Source organism: Macaca fascicularis, chromosome 8 (genome assembly GCF_037993035.2).
Source record: "Macaca fascicularis isolate 582-1 chromosome 8, T2T-MFA8v1.1".
NCBI lineage: Eukaryota > Metazoa > Chordata > Mammalia > Primates > Cercopithecidae > Macaca > Macaca fascicularis.
Genome location: NC_088382.1, coordinates 43,040,110 through 43,057,470, shown reverse-complemented (window position 1 = coordinate 43,057,470; position 17,361 = coordinate 43,040,110). Strand labels below are relative to the sequence as shown.

Below are 17,361 nucleotides of genomic sequence, written 5' to 3'. Positions count from 1 at the left end.
TTCTGACAATGCTAGGGCCCTTAAGAATTACGCTAAATCTACTATGCCTGTGATGAGAAATGTAACAACAAAGTCTGGATGAAAATATAACTATTTATAACATGGTTTACTAAATATTTGAAGTTGACCATTGAGACCTACTGCTCAGAAAAAAAGATTCCTTTCAAAATATTACTGCTCACTGACAATGTACCTGGTCACCCAAGAGCTCTAATGGAGATGTGCAAGGAAATTAATGCTGTTTTCCTACCTGCGAACACAGCATCCATTCTGCAGCCTAGTCAAGGAGATATTTTGACTTTAAAGTCTTATTACTTAAGAAATACATTTTGTAAGGATATAGCTGCCACAAATAGTGATTCCTCTACTGGACCTGGGCAAAGTCTATTGAAAACAGTATGGAAAGAATTCACCATTCTACATGTCATTTAGACCATTCACGATTCATGGGAAGAGGTTAAGATATCAACACTAACAGGAACTCAGAAAAAGTTAATTACAGCCCTCATTAATGACTTTGAGGGATTCAAGACTTTAGTGGAGAAAATAACTACAGATGTGGTCGAAATGGCAAGAGAACTAGAATTAGGAGTGGAGCCTGAAGATATGACTGAATTTTTGCAACCTCATAATAAAACTTGAATGGATGAGGAGCTACTTCTCATGGATGAGCAAAGAAGTTGGTTTCCTGAGATGGAATCTACTCCTGGTAAAGATGCTGTGAATACTGTTAAAATTACAAAAAAAAAAAAAAAACAGTTCAGAATATTACATAAACTTAGTTGATAAAGCAGGGGCAGGATTGGAGAAGATTGAGTCCAATTTTAAAATAAGTTCTACTGTGAGTAAAATGCTATCAAACAGCATTGCATCCTACAGAGAAATCTTTCACGAAAGGAAGAGTCAACCAACGCAGCAAACTTCATCACTGTCTTATTTTAAGAAATTGCCACGGCCACCCCAACCTTCAACCACCACCTTGATCAGTCAGCAGCCATCAACATCAGGCAAGGGCATCTATCGGGAAATGATTACAACTCACTGAAAATTGAGATGATAGTTATCATTTTTTAGTAATAAAGTATTTTAAATTAAGGTTTATACATTGTTATTTTTAGCCATAGCACTATTGCACACTTAATAAACTATAGTATAGTGTAAACAAAACTTTGGTATGCACTGGGATACCAAAAAGTTTGTGTGACTTACATTAGTCTAGAACCAAATGTAAGTCAGAACCAAACCTGCAATATCTCCAAGATATGCCTGTAACTTTCAATTTTGAACAATAATAAGCAAGGACATTATAAGTCAAAATAAGCAGGAAAATAACTAGAAGGAATCAAGAGAGAGTTTGTGACTGCTCCTTATGTTCTATTTTTGAATCGAGTGCTAATTTTGGAGGCATGTCTACTTTGTGAAAATTCATTGAGATATATGTGTTATTTATCAATGTAAAATGTTATTTTAGTATAAAAAAGAAAACCTAGAAAAAATTTATTCTGGAAATTAAAGGCAAAATGTCCTCTTCCCAAAATACTTGAGCCATAAAGGAATGATAGTATTCATTTTAAAATACTGAAAAATGAATAAAAAAGGGTAGAATATGACTCAAGGAGTACTTAAAATGAAAGTGTAAAATTTTTAAACATATGTTACAAAATTTGTAATTAAAAATTATTTATTATTAATAAAAATAATAATAATAATAATATATACATACATACACACATGTTGGTGTATATATTTGTATATATTTCTTCATGTGTGTACATAATCATTGACATGTTTGTGTGTGTAAAATATACGTGTCAAGGAATATATACATACATCTTGAAATACATAATATACACAATCATACATAATTTATACATAATATGTAGTTACATATATTCTTATATTTTCTATTTATATTAATATCTATAAACAACAATCATTTGGAATAGATATTCTGCATAGATGGTTCTTCTCAACTTTACCATGACAACTTAATTCACTACAAAATATATATATATTTGTCTTGTGCAGACATTTATGATTCCAATGCTTGCTTCTGGCTATAGTCTGAGTAAGATATAATGCGCCTAACATAAATTAATCACAAAAAGAATAAGAAAGGGGAGAGCAGCCAGTAACATTAAAGAGTTGGCTTAGTACTATCAGCTAGCCTTGGAATTCTTCTGTTCAATATAATCACTTTAAAAGGACATCAGTGTAATACAGGACCACTGTGAGACAATTATGCATCAAGACAAAACCAACACTACTTCATAATCATGTGTGAACACCAACAAAATGTAAGCCCTTCCAAGTCAAAAAAAAAAAAAAGAAGAAAGAAAGATTGAATATGCCCTTATTGGGCTAGTGTGAATGGCTGCTGCTTCTTAACTAATGACAGATTTAGGAATCTTCTGGTCTTCCTGTGCCCTAGATAAGACTTACTAAGATACACAATCATAGTATTATGCCTACTTCCGGACCATATCTAAACCAGATCGAAGGCACACGTCCTAAAACTTCCCCCAAATTCCCAAAACACGCCAATGTCTTATAAGTGCTTTAACAACCTCCTAAAGAGATGTTCCATGGCTCCCCACGGTGCGCATTCTCCCTCACTGCAATGTGTAATAATTCTTATTTGTTCAATTGCTGGTGTGTTCACAATGGTCTTTGACAAGAAGGCATTGATAGCAGGAAACAAACACATCCTAACTGAGGTCAGCTCTCCCCAACTGGAGAGTTGTTTCCCTGTGTTGAACCAACAATGGGTACTACAGCTTCCATATGTATACTTATACTTAGATAAAACAGAAGGTTTGAAACTTTCTTCATAGTTCCTGTAATATCCTAAAATTTAAGCCATTGTTTTATGGAATAGAAGAATATATTTTCAAAAGATCTATATGACAAAGAATTAATATCCAAAATGTCAAAAGGACCTTCTATAACTCAACAGCCAAAAACAAAACAAAACAAATAACCTGATTAAACAATGGGCAAAGGACCTGAATAAACTTCTGTCCAAAGAAAACATACAAATGACCATCAGGTATAAGGAACAGTACTCAATATCATTAATCATCAGAAAAATGCAGGATCAAAACCACAATGAGATATCACCTCACAGCTATTATAATGGGTTTTATTTAAAAAAACAAACCCACACCCACAAACAAAAGCAAAAGATAACAAGCACTGGCAAAGATGTGGAGAAGTTGGAATTCTTGTACACTATTGGTGGGAATGGAGAATGGTGCAGCCATTATGAAAACCAGTATGGAGGCTCCACAAAAAATTAAAAATAGAACTACCATATGATCCAGTAATACAACATCTGGCTACATATCCAAAAAAAAATTAAAGCCATGACCTTGAAGAGATATCAGCAGCCCCATGTTAATTCCAACATTATTCACAATATTCATGGTTTGGAAGCAACCCAAAAGTTCAATGACATTAACTCATAAAGAAAATGTAGCATATAAACATATTGGAACACTATTTAGCTTTAAAAAAGAAGGAAATCCTATTTGAGACATGAATGAACCCACAGGACATTATGCTATGTTAAATAAGACGGTCACAGAATGACAAACACTATATGATTCCACTTACTTATATGAGGAATCTAAAATAGCTAAAATAGGTGGGCTAACGCCTGTAATGCCGACACTTGGGGAGGCTGAGTCTGGCAGAACACTTGAGTTCAGGAGTTCAAGACCAGTTTGGCCAACATGGTGAAACCCCATCTCTACTAAAAAAAATACGAAAGTATCCAGGTGTGGTGGCACGCACCTGTAATCCCAGCTACTCAGGAGGCTGAAGCACAAGAACTGCTTGAGCCTGGGAGGTGGAGGTTGCAGTGAGCCAAGATCACACCATTGCACTCCAGCCTGGGCAACAGAGAGAAACTCCACCTCAAATAAATAAATAAAATAGTCAAAATTATAAAACCAGAGAATAGAATAGTGGTTGCCACAGGTCTGGGGAAAGAGAGAAATGGGGAATTGTTGCTCAATGCATACAAAGTTCCAGTAACGAAAGATGAATACGTTCTAGAGATATGCTGTATAACATAGTACCCATAGTTAACGATACATCATTGTGCACTTGAAAATATGTTAAGAGGATCATTCTCATCTTCAGCATTCTTAGCACAAAATACAAAATTAAAGTATGCAAGGACATTTTTGGAAGTGATGGATATGTTTAGTACATCGATTGTGGTCATGATATCATGGGTGTATGCATATACTCAAACTCATCAAAATGTCTACACTAGATAGGTGCAATTTTTATATCAATTATAACTCAATAAAGTTTTTAAAACATGAAGAGAATACCATATACAATAAAATATAACTTCAAGCATTCCATATAAATAATACCAAATGTGTAGACAAGGACTGAATACTGCATGTCTCTCATAGTAAAACTATTTCATCAAGCCCTGCGTGTTGCTATATGCTTCTTGACAAGTAGTAAGAAATGTGAAGTTTACAGTGATTATACAATGACAACATGCAATAGTAGTAAATCAGGGGAAAAAAAACAGAAAGATAGATAGATAGATAGATAGATAGATAGATAGATAGATAGATAGATAGTTGGGGCTTTTTGTTTGTTTTTTTGTTTTTAAGAGATGAAGTCTCGCTCTGTTATCCAGGCTGGAGTACAGTGACACAATCATAGCTGACTGCAGCCTCCAAACCCTGGGCTCAAGAGATACTCCTGCCTCAGCCTCCAGAACACCTCGGACTACTGGCGCACACTACCACACCCAGTTAGGTTATTCTTTTAGAGATAGGGTCTCACCAACTTGCCCAAGCTGGCCTCAAACTCCCGGGCTCAAGCGATCCTCCCACCTTGGGATCTCAAAGGGTTGGGATGGGATTACAGTCATGAGCCATTGTGTTGGCAGAAAATAACTTATGCAAATAACTTTTCAACAGAAAGCAGCTTACTGTAGTGGAACTGGAGTTACAAATTAAAGATTAGACTCTACATGCTGACACAGATTTGATGCCATTAATATTTTTTAATCCTCTGTCTTTTAAAATGAATATATATAATAAATAATTCCACTTCAGGAGGATAATGTGATAAATAAGATTTATAAATGAAAATCCTTTCCAACTTCTCTAAAGGAAAGTATTCATTTTACTGTGATTCCTAAACACAATTTGACATATATTTTATTTATTATAATTGTTCACTAGTAGAACATAGCCATGGTAAGTCCCAATATTGTGTGCCAAAATAGAATTAATGGATTAATCTTTTCCTTACTCATAATTTTAAAATCACTCTTTCAACCTGAAACATTTTCAGAGTTGACATATATTGTGCACCTTTTGACTGCATAGAAATATAAACCCCTATATTGTAACTTCCAGTTTGTAAAATAGAACATTTTAACTATGTCGATTTCAGGCATTTTAATGAAGCAAATATACAAGACTGAAGGCCTTCAGTTTAATAACTTTTTAATCTAGCAGGTTAGTAATTTTCCAACTTCTTTTTCCAGTTAATTTTTACTTATTGTAATATTTTTCATCATAACAGGGCAAATGTGACATTCTTGTTTTTTCTTCACTTTTTACAAAGTCTTCGTAGGTTACATGCTATTAAGACTGATGCCTGTGGATCAAATTTTCCATGTCTAAATTTTGCTTATGACCAATTTCTACATCATTTAGTGGACAATAAAAAATTTGTTAATTTGTTGGCTAAACCATGGTCATGCATATTTTATATTGGTTTCTTTTTCCTACCAGTTTGATTGCTGAACATTTCTTGGAAATTGTGGACAAGTAGTGTGTTAGGAAGAGATGAAGAGAAAAGACAGGGAAATAAGCAGCAGAAATGGGGGAGAAGAGGATCAAAACATGGCAGGAGACAAATAGCACAGGCAAAATATTATGATTTGGCAATGAATACAATTGCGTATGATCTGACTTAATATAAGGGTAAATAAAAATTGCCATAAAACTTTAAATATAGAATAAATATTCCTCATCATTTACCTTCCTCTCTGAAACTTCACTGTCATTTGACAAAATCTTCCTTGGAACTGTGACATGCAGAAATATTCCTTCAGAACCTGCAGTAAGGAAATGTGCTTGTTTTCGTCTTTGTTTTGCATCCACAATCGTCTCAGTCAAGCATGGGTTCTTATCCCTGACTGCATGGTGGCGTCTAAAATTTTAAGTAAACGTTTTTACATGTGCTCACACTCTTTCTAGTCCACAAATTTCACTACATAATTAACAGCACATTGAAAATGGCTAAGGCACAAAAAAAGAAAAAAAAAAAAGTAGACATTGCTGTTCTACAGGCCCCTCTGGTTCCCTTTTAGAATCGCTGCGAGGCTTGCTTCCTCAGGACTCTGAGGCATTCGCTGAAGGCAGTTAGTAGTCCACCACCTCCATCCTTCACAGAGTGGGAAGATCCCAGAAGGCGCGCTGCGTGTGGGCCACTGAGATCATGGGCGCTGATGCAGAGCGCTAACAGCTCCTCCGCTAAGGACCTTGCTTCCCCTGGCCTGGCGTAGAAAGGTGTCCCTGACACACCGGAAGCACCTGCTTGAGATCCCAAAGGGGAGCGGGGGAGGGTCCCAGAATAACAAGAAACTGCTCCCAGGAAGAGCCCAGGCCCGCTCTAAAGCCGAAGAAGAAAGGGGAGGCTCCCGGGGACTTACCTACGTGGGCTTGCAGCCTTCCAAGCTCAGTGAGAAGGGCAAGGAGAAAGAACATGGCTCAACCAGAGCGCAGGAGGCACAGCCAAGAACAGAGACCGTTGAGCAGCGCTGAGCTCGCGGGCAGGCTCTTGGCCACCGGGCGCCTGGGCCAGGGAGGACCCTGTGCTGCCCCAGGACCCTGGGGGTGAAACCTGAGAAGCTTTGGGGGCTGGGCCACTTCCGCAGGCCAGGGAGAGGAAATGCCAGATGGAAGCATAGGTTGCGCAAAATTTGTTGCAGAGAAGTTTAAGTTGATTAAAGCCCTCAGTAGTTACATTGGGGTAAATAAGCCAGATTTTCCTTTTTAGTGAGGTTCTTGGTAATTTTGTTTCTCCATATCACGGTTTTATGGCAGGTTTTATTTACTAAGGTGGAAGAGAAAGAGGAAAAGAGAAATAACAGCTATTATTATTAGCTATTATTACTAGCAATTTTCTACATGCTACTGCAGACTTAAATATCTTTGCAAATACCGAAAAATCAAGAAAATTGAACTTTTTTAATGCTGGTACAATTTCACCATTATTCATAATACCAAGACATGGAATCAACCTAAGTGTCGATGAGGAATGAGTGAATAAAGAAAATGTGGTACTATACACAATGGAATAATACACAGCCTTAACAAAGGAAATTCATTTACAACAACAGGGATGGAACCAGAGAACGTTATGCTAAGGGAAATATGCCAGGCACAGAAAGATAAATACTGTATGATCTCATTTGTATGTGAAATCTAATAAAGTCTATCTTATAGAAAGGTGATTACCAGAGGCTAGGGAAGGTGCGATGAGGGATGGGGAAAGGGAAAATGTTGATCTAAAGGTACAAAGTATGAGTCAGACTGAAAGAATAAGTTTTAATGATCTCTTGCACTACATGGTGACCACAGTTAATATAATAAGCATATTTCAAAATTGCTAAAATTTATTTTCAATGTTCTCGCCACAAAGAAATGATAAATTGATGAGGTGATGGATATGGTAACTAGCTTGATTGAAGCATTCTATAATGTATACATAGATCAAAACATCACACTGTACCCTATAAATACACAAAATTATTTGAAATATATTTGCAAAAAAGAAAATGGAGTTTATCCTACTATGACCATCAAAAAGCACTTTTCTTCAACTGTGTATTTTTCTCATAAAACTATATTATAATCAGTGGAGAAAAGAGAAAGGAAAGCTTTAATATTTAGTGTTATTTTTACAAATAAAGAGAATTCAAGAAAATGGAACTTTATCTTGAAAAGACAATCAGAAAGCCCTTTACTTCATCTGTGTACCTTGCTTACTACACAAGATTATAATATAGTGTTCTAAGGGAAAAGAAAACTTCTGCAATGCAATCTGACTGTTTTGTTAACAGTGACTCTAAGCTCTGAGTAAGAAACTCTGGAGACAGGAAGGGCAGCAAGGCAAGGGGAGAGAGAAAAATTGAGACCAATGTAGAAGACTATGCAACTGCCTCCCTTAGCTTTTTGACAAATATCTTTTAAAAAAATGGCACATGTCCAAAACCTAACTCATCTATCACATTCAAGCCTTTTACTCCAGTACCCCCTATTTCAGGGATGAATTGTGTCCAAATATGTGTGCAAAAATTGTGTGCAAAAATAAAACTGATCAGGGCCGGACGTGGTGGCTCATGCCTGTAATCCCAGCACTTTGGGAGGCCAAGATGGGTGGATCACCTGAGGTCAGGAGTTCGAGACCAGCCTGGCCAACATGGTGAAACTCTGTCTCTACTAAAAATACAAAATTACCCTGGTGTGGTGGTGGGCACTTATAATCCCAGCTACTTGGAAGGCTGAGGCAGGAGAATTGCTTGAACCCCAGAGGTAGAGGTTGCAGTGAGCCAAGACCGTGCCATTGTGCTCCAGCCTGGGCAACAAGAGCAAAACTCCATCTCAAAAAATAAAAAACAAAATAAATAAAACACATGAGGACTAAAACTTGGATCTGCCAGGTACTGGTACACCTGAACAGATAGCTCAAAAATTATTATTGACAAGAAGCAGGCCAGTGAACACAATGACCCAAAATAAGTTAGTGGAAATGAAGATGAGAGAAGTCTGCTAGAATTATCCCAGGTTGTATTTTCTGGTAAAATTATCCCAGGTTATATTTTTAAACAGCTTTATTGAGATATAATTCACATGCCATGCAGTTTACCCATTTAAAGCATACAATTAAGTGATTTTTAGTATGTTCCCAGATATGTGTGACCATCACTATAGTCAATTTGAAATTAGTTTCATCGCATCATGAAAAAACTCTGTGCCCATTAGCCATACAGTACCCTTCCACCCCCAACACAAGTTCTTTGTCCCACCCCTCCACTCCCTAAATAACCACTAAACTAATTTCTGTCTCAAGAGATGTCTCTATTCTCGACATTTCATACAAATGAATATGTTATAGGAGGCAGAAAGAAATTATTTAGGTACACAGGGTAAAGTGAGTCCCTGGCAGAAATCTTTCCTTTTAACAAAAAGCAGCTCAAAAATAGCCCCCTTTCTCACCTCAGGCAGTTCAGAGAAGTCACTTCTCTTCTAACAACAAGCAGACGAAAGTTCAGGCTGTAAATCACAGATCAGCAGCTTGGGCACAGAAAGAAGGGGAAAGTCTCCTGGGTAATCACCAAACTTCACACTTACACAATGGGCCCCAGTAAAACAGCAGACTTTAATAAGCACATTCCTTTGCCTTTAGGCACACTAAGATAGGGAAGCTAAAAGCAGACTTGGTGGGGGGAGGGAATGCCTGCAGCTGCAAGAAGATGTCTGGGAACAGACACAGAAACTCTCCCTCCAAGATAAGCATAACAAAGTGACGCAGACTGAGATTCTGCCTATGTGGGCAGGGAATGGAATGAGAACTGACAAAAAACTCTGCGCCACACAGATAGCACACCTGGTCTCAATCAAATCGTCTGGCCCTAGGAGGACAAGACATCCCCTCCTCACGAGCCCCCTCCTCACTGGCCCATTTATAAAAACCCTGACAACTTGGCAACCCGCTTGGGAACCCTCTCTGTCCTTCCCTTTTGTCTATTAAACTCCTGCTCCAAACTCTGTGTGTGTGTGTGTGTGTGTGTGTGTGTGTGTGTCTGTGTGTGTGTCCACGACCTCAATCTCCTTGGCCATGAGACAAAGAACCTTTGTACTTGCCCCAGACAACGAGGCTGCTTCAAATACACATGTAAATATTTGATGCTTGTGACTGGCTTTATTCATTTAGCATAATGGTTTCAAGGAACAATCATGTTGTACCAGTGTCAGTGCTTCATTCCTTTTTAGGGCTGAATAATATTCCATTGTTTGGATGTACCACATTTTGTTTATCCATTTTCAGTTGATGGATGTTTGGAATAGGAAACTCTGGACCTCTGTGGTGAGGTTCCTCCACTCCTGTCCAAGGAGCATCTTGGTTTGTGATGAAGACTCTGTAGGTCCTAATTGGACTCCATGTGGGCTAATGGATCCCTAACTCATGTGCAATGCTCTGCGATGTGTAGAAGTGCCCCCATCTCAGCAAGAGGCAGAGGGGAGGGGAGACCGAGGCAAGAAAATCTTACCCAGAAAAGCCCAACTTCAGGGAAGACAGAGCAGCAAGTTTGGGTTTTCCCAAAGGACAGAGAAATCTTCTAGATCAGTTTATACAGGGCCAAGGAAGCATATGTACCTGATGGTACGATTGAGGAAGAGAGAAACCCTCTCATATTGTTTTATATTGTTTTATACTCAGTACCTGTTTTAAGAAAAAACAATGAAGTAAAACCAAAGACAGGCAGCCCGGTGCCAGCCCCGGAACCAGGCCTGGGTCTGCCTGGCTTTACCCAGTAGTTAAAAATCAACTCATGACTTAGAAACAGATGTCCCTGACATTGTATAGAACGTTGTGAAACTCCCTGCCGTGTTCTGTTTCTCTCTGACTACCAGTGCATGAAATCCCGGTCACGTATCCCCTAGATTGCTTAATCAATCACAAGCCTTTCATATGAAATCTTTAGTGTTGTGAGCCCTTAAAAGGGACAGAAACTGTGCACTCGGGGAGCTTGGATTTTCAGGCAGTAGCTTGCCCATGCTCCCAGCTGAATAAAGCCCTTCCTTCTACAACTGGGTGTCTGAGAGGTTTTGTCTGCAGTTCGTCCTGCTACACTATGTCCTCAAACTCAGCTTGAGCGATTTCCTTAGAAGAGATACTAGTGACTATCTGGGGGCTGTGAGAGTGAATACCTAGTAATTCTTCCACTCAGAATCCTAATGCCTGGAACAGACAGGGCAGGGGAATCATGAACTATCAGAGAGGTGTGGCTGTTGGTGTCCTCTCTTGAGACGGCAGCAGACAACATGACCGTGGGCATCTGAAGAATCTGAAAGTTTTCAGTTTAGGATGTAACAAGTGTCAGGCCTCTGAGTCCAAGCCTGCACCTATACATCGAGATGGCCTGAGGCACCTGAAGTACCACAAAATAAGTGAAAACGGTCAGTTCCTGCCTTAACTGATGACATTCCACCACTGTGATTTGTTCCTGCCCCATCCTAACTGATCAATTGACCTTGTGAAATTCTTTCCTTGGACAATGAATATCAGAAGCTCCCCACCCAGCACCTTGTAACCCCCGCCCCTGCCTACATGAGAAAAACCCCCTTTGACTGTAATTTTCCACTACCTACCCAAATCCTATAAAAACTGCCCCACCCCTATCTCCCTTTGCTGACCCCTTTTTCACACTCAGCCTGCCTGCACCTACGTGATTAAAAAAGCTTTCTTGCTCATACAAAGCCTGGTTAGTAGCCTCTTCACATGGATGCGCGTGACAACTGGGTGAAAAAGAGGCAAAGTGTTTTTTTCCTAAAGATTCATGGCAGGTAGAATAATAGATACACACTTGCATACTTTCTGTCATAGAATTTATTTTGTCTGTGCAATTGAAAGCTTTAAGCCATAATGAAAGGAAAAAAAGGCGATTTTTGTTTTCATTGTTGAATCAAACTAGTTAATGGTAAATTTCTTGGTAATATCCTTTCTCTGTCTTATGGCTTTTGATGTTGTCATGTAGTTACTGTTGTAAAAGAAATACAGAAAAATAGAAATGTTAAATTTTCATTGTTAATAAAATTTGTCTACTTTTATAATGCAACTACAGGTATAGCAATTAATTAGTCAAATAAGACACTGCTTGTTATACTGTTGTATTAATAATTTGTGCCTGATACTCAAGACATTCATAAAGCAAAGTTCCTTATTCATGAATAATGTGTGACAGTCACATTAAAAGTAAATGTTGTAAATTCGTAGTCACGTACGTTTCATTAACATGGTCTCTAAATTTACATCGATAATGGAAATCACCAACAAGAAAACAGAAAGGGAAAGAGCAATGTAAACCTGTGAAAAAACAGAAAAAAAAGTTCCTATTCATTTCTCTATTGTATTATGTATCTGCAGAGGGAGAGAATTTTCAAAAACGCTCAGTGCATTTCCAACAGGTTTCCACATATACACATTCAAAACCATACTCATCATTCACTTCCCTCCACTTCCTCACCCCAACCTAAGACAGTTCTTTCCCTACTATACAGTATGTCCTTGGTAAAAGGTTTCACTATCCATTCTGCCAGAAAAGTAGAGGTCTTTGTAGTTCTCTCTTTAATTCTAATTCAAATACATCCATTCAGTAACCAATTCACCAGATTCTGCCTCTGTCATATTCCTGAAAACAGTTTTGTGCTTTTCCTCCTCTCTAATCCTGCCCTTGTCACATCTTTCCTGTGCATTCAGTAATCTCTTAGCTGCCTCCCCAGTCTGCAGTTCTGACAGAATCCATTCTCCCTACTTTATCCCAATGAAATAGGTAAAATGCAAAACATGTCATGCCAGATCTCTCTCTTACAACCTCAAAAATACTTTATGCTCTTGCTCATATACAAAAACATTTAAAGTCCTTATTGTAGCATACCAGTTACTTGTCTTGGCTCATGTTACCTATGTTTTTTTAAAAAATATCTCAGTATTCATAGATTTGCAAATGACTTTTAAAAAGCACAAAGAGCCCAAATTCTAGAAAAAGGCCTAGTTTTACATTTTAGCCTTGCTGTTTTCCTGCTTTGCATCAATAGTCATATTATTTAAGCACTTTTTCTTACATTCTGCATCCAAACTGTCAATGCATTCTGTTGTGTCACCTTCAAAATGTATCCATAAGGTTATCCTTACCACTCCTGACTTGAAGTACGATCTTTTCTCTCATGTATTATTGCAGTATTTTCTTTACTTCTACTCTTGCGATCATACAGACGGTTTTCAACAAGTCAGCCTTTTAAAGAGTAAGGCCATGTACCGGGAATCTAAACTATTCAGTAATTCCTTCCTTTCACTCAAAGTAAAACAGAGATGGACCCTAAAAGCTCCAAGACCCTTCATGGTGTTGCTTTTCTGACCTAACCACAACGACAGCCCTCTGACTAACTCTGCTCCAGGTGGACTCACGTCTTTGGTATTCTTCAAACATTCCCAACTTATTTTGTATCATATCATTCATGTGCTTGGAAATATATTGCCTAGATATATGCATGAGTAATTCTGCCAATTCCATGCCTCTGTAGGATAGAGTTGATTTACAGTTAAAATCGAAAAGCTCAATCTTTATCTCCAGGAAAGCCTGGGTGTCTGGTTTTGACTTTTTGTTGAGAAAAAGGCATTGGGATTGTTAATGGGCTATTTAAAATCTACAATAAGGAACCTTGGAGCCCCTTGTTTTTCTGATCCCCCAATGCTTGCCTGCACACTCTCTTGCTACACTGTACCCTTTGCATTTAAATAGAAGCTTTTTGTGGGTTCATCCTTTGAACTTAGGTAACTCCTTTCAATGATCAAAACTGAGTAACTATTTCACCTCCTTCAGATTACTTGCTTACAAATCACTTGTGCTATATGACCTATTGAGAAAAAAATATGTAAAATTGTTATCCAATTCCTTCCTCAACAGCAACTCTCCCACTCATCCTTGCTGCTATAATCTTTTGTATATGATTAATCATGTTTCAATTTACTATATCATCACCTTGTATGTCTATTATTTATGGGCTGATAGCCTAACCCTCTATCTCATATTATTGAGGCAAGACTTCAATGCAACCAGAAGCTACTGTTGGCAGAAGGAAGCTGTGAAAAGAGAGAAAAAGGAAAGCAAGATGTTGCATTTACGACTTATGAGTTGGAAGAAATCAGGGAAATGGTAAGCTCTAGGAGAAAATGACTATGGTTGGCCGATGGTGGTGGTAGGGAGTTCAGGTGAAGACACGCAACAGGACGGTGAGATTCTGATTGAAGGACATGAGAAGAAGGCAGTAGCCAAGTGCCAGAATCCTCAGGTAACACATAAGCTTCTAATAAAGTTTTTAATGAGGATGTAGAGATTGGTCTAGGCATGAATAAAACTTTTACATTGAGGTTACAAGTTATAAAGGTTTTATTTGGTGGCAGATAAGGAAATAGAGACCCATGGACATAATTATTACTCAAACTCTGATACAAAGGAATGGGAGATAACCAATTGGATGAAATCTTGATCTTGCTCTATATTGATTTTTTGAATTTTTCAATTTACTGCCAGTAATAGCCCTAACATCAAACTTTATTATTTTTCTACCCATATGAATTTGAACAGTATACGTGTATGCCTATTTCAAGCCATTTCATGGTAAATAATTAATTGTCTTTCTGCCTTGGAGGGAGAGTGTATTTAGCATTTTGCTTAGCATCAACTAGGTCCTCAATCCATGTGTATTCTATTCCTTATCCCTAACCACATATCAGGCTATGTTTTAAGATTGTAAGTTTCTACTCTAGAGTTTGATTGCTTTAAGTTAAACCCCAACGGCAAAACTTACTAAAACTCTATACATGTGAGGAATTACTTAAATTATTTACATCCATATTCTTATTTCTAAAATAAGGATAATAATACCCATATAGTGCTATTAAGGAAAAACTGTAAATATAGGGAAACAATCTGTGTAAATCAACTAGATTTACCAATTTCTAAACAAATTAGAATCTTAAATGAAGGAGTAGGAAATATGATTATTCATAAATACTTTAAGAATGTATGTAAAATAATTTGGAAGTCATTTCTTATTACAAAAATATTTTTAATAAATATCTGGCTGATATCAGTTACATTAAAATATTTCCAAATTAGCATAAAGCAGTAATAACATAAAATACTTTAGTCTTTTCTTAGCATATGATATTAAAATGTAGAAGCTGTGATGATAAAATATGGGAATAACAGCTTTCTCAAACTAAGGTACTGTTAAAAATTTTTAAATATGTATGTATTATGAATTATATCACTTACCTCTATGACTGGTTGCTGTCACTACTGCTGTTACTGTTGCTGCTAGTACTGCTGACTTCTGATGTAGAACTGTACAAAAGAGATTAACATTGGTTTTAGGGTTAATAGCCGTTGTAATCTCAAGCAAAATCAAGAAGAGTAAAAAAGCTACATTTGTGATAGCTAATTAATAGGTACCGATACCACACTTTGCTTTCCATATACCTCTCAGAGAGCATACATTTTTGTGTTTGGCCTTTATCTAATGTTGGTCTAACATTTTTTACTTTCCACTTACACTTTTTGCTCAGTGCCAAAATCCCTTCATTTTATTCCATTTAAGACCAGTGACGGCAATTAAAATGAGGAAAGGTAGAAAAATGTAGGAACTGATGAAAAGGCCATTTTTCTGAGGAAGAGCATGTTGTTTCACAAACAAGGGTGTACTTTTTCCTGAAAACATGAGAGGGACTTTTACAAACGTGATATTTAAAGCGTACTGCTGATTTGAATTTTAAAATTTGAAATTCAAATACAGTTAGAGAATAAATACATAAATTTGAATTTAAAAGTGTTTTCAAATCTTCTATGAACTGTGCCCCAAAGTGCATTATATGTTTATGTCAACTCAGTACACTTACACATATCTCTGACAATATACAGCCATTGGCAATATGCAATATTATTGACAAATTTAGTCTTAAACTTTTAGCTATATTTAATCTTTATTTACATGATATATTCTAATCTATGATATTCTAACATATTCCCTTCTATGAATGGCTACATATAACACATTAACTTAATATTATCTAATAACGTGTTCTTCAGATTAAAAATGGAGCAAAAAAACTGTTTCAAAGTAATTTTATAAAAAATTATTGAGGGTGAATCATAAAAATTAATAAATGATAGTACTTAAATTGAAATAATAAATAAATAGAAAGATATGTTCATATGTTCATGAATTAGAATTAATATTGCTTAAATGTCCATACTACCCAAAGTAATCTACAGATTCAATGAAATTTTTATAAAAATATCAATGCTATATTTCATATAAATAAAACTTTATAAAATTCATATGAAACCATAGTATAAACATACATGGAAAAAGTAGAATGGTGGTTACCAGAGGCTAGGGGCATAGCAAAAATGAGATGTAGGCCAAAGGATGCAAAGTTTTAGTTAGATAGGAGGATTAAATGATAAGTATTCGATAGGATTGACATGCTAATTAACTTGATTCAATCATTCCACATTGTATATATATATCATAACATATCATAATATGTCATGACACATCATAACATGTCATGACACATCATAACATCACTTCTTACCTCATAAGTATATACAATTATAAGTTGTCAGTTAAAATTACAAACATTTAAAAGTAAATTTTAAAGCAGGGCTATATAAGCAGTTTCAAAAATAATTTTATGAAAAATTATTGACATGCTTGGGAACTAATTTTAAAGTGAGTTAATGGCAAAATTTTTATGGAAAATTTCCACATTATTTGTATAATGTAACATTATTCTGCTTTTGACTGTATTAATTAGAAAAATAGATACTTCTCTAATTAATATAAAAATGAGTATCAAGAGAATTAGAGAGGAATATAAAATCTATGCAAAAATATCTATACAATTAAATGAAAGAAATAAACCAGACAAGTAAAATATCAATGTAATGAATTAAGCAATCAGTATTGCCACCAAAATATTATGATATTAAATGTAAATAGATTTAGTGACCATCAAAAAAGACAAGGAAACAGTAACTTTAAAACACATGCACATGCATGCACACACACACACAGGCAGACAATATAATGATATCTTGATTTAAAGTGATTTGTCTAAAGAAAAGTGATTCAGAATGTTTTATATAAGAAATGAATTGCAATGCAAAACTGTTGAAATTAAGCAAATATGCAGCAACCTTAAAGTATGGTAGAGCTCAACGCTTTTAAGGTTCTTCACTATCTCATGTATGAGAAAAGGTTATTTCCGTGCTATTTTGGCTATTGGAAATAATGCTGCTATGAAAATGGATGCAAAAATACCTGTCTATGTCTCTGCTTTCAATACTTTTGGGTTTACATGTATATGCAAATTGCTGGTTACTATGGTAATTCTGTGTTTCTTTTTTTGAGGAACCACTAGAGTATTTTCTACAAAGCCTGGATCACTTTACATACCATCAGTTATGTGCAAGACTTTCAATTTTTCCACACTCCTGTCAACACAATTTTTAAAAAA

At 36.4% G+C, this 17,361-nt stretch overlaps 1 protein-coding gene and 1 long non-coding RNA gene across 47 annotated transcripts in view; both read right to left on the bottom strand.

Annotated features, from left to right (window-relative positions):
• Positions 1–9,356, bottom strand: part of LOC101866649 (disintegrin and metalloproteinase domain-containing protein 18-like) — a 149,868-nt gene extending 140,512 nt beyond the window's left edge. For 17 of the 46 annotated variants that reach the window (XR_012416378.1, XR_012416377.1, XM_073998669.1 and 14 more), the window contains exons 1-2: positions 6,701–6,856; positions 6,027–6,103 (exon numbers count right to left, since the gene is read on the bottom strand). Coding sequence is in view for 12 of the 46 variants with exons in the window: in XM_005563137.4 (XP_005563194.2) it covers positions 6,027–6,103; positions 6,701–6,755 (132 nt within the window). In the remaining 34 variants the exon portion in view is untranslated. Of the gene's footprint in view, positions 1–3,795; positions 3,918–6,026; positions 6,199–6,700; positions 6,857–9,269 lie in introns of those variants that run through there. The other 29 variants (XM_065519114.1, XM_065519119.1, XM_073998675.1 and 26 more) reach the window with 5 other exon arrangements.
• Positions 9,357–11,668: 2,312 nt separating this feature from the next.
• On the bottom strand, positions 11,669–15,524 carry LOC102122584 (uncharacterized). The gene is made up of 3 exons (XR_006700235.2): positions 15,393–15,524; positions 15,116–15,184; positions 11,669–11,815 (listed from the first exon to the last, which is right to left on the bottom strand). It is a non-coding gene; the product is annotated as an uncharacterized lncRNA (long non-coding RNA).
• Positions 15,525–17,361: the final 1,837 nt, after the last annotated feature.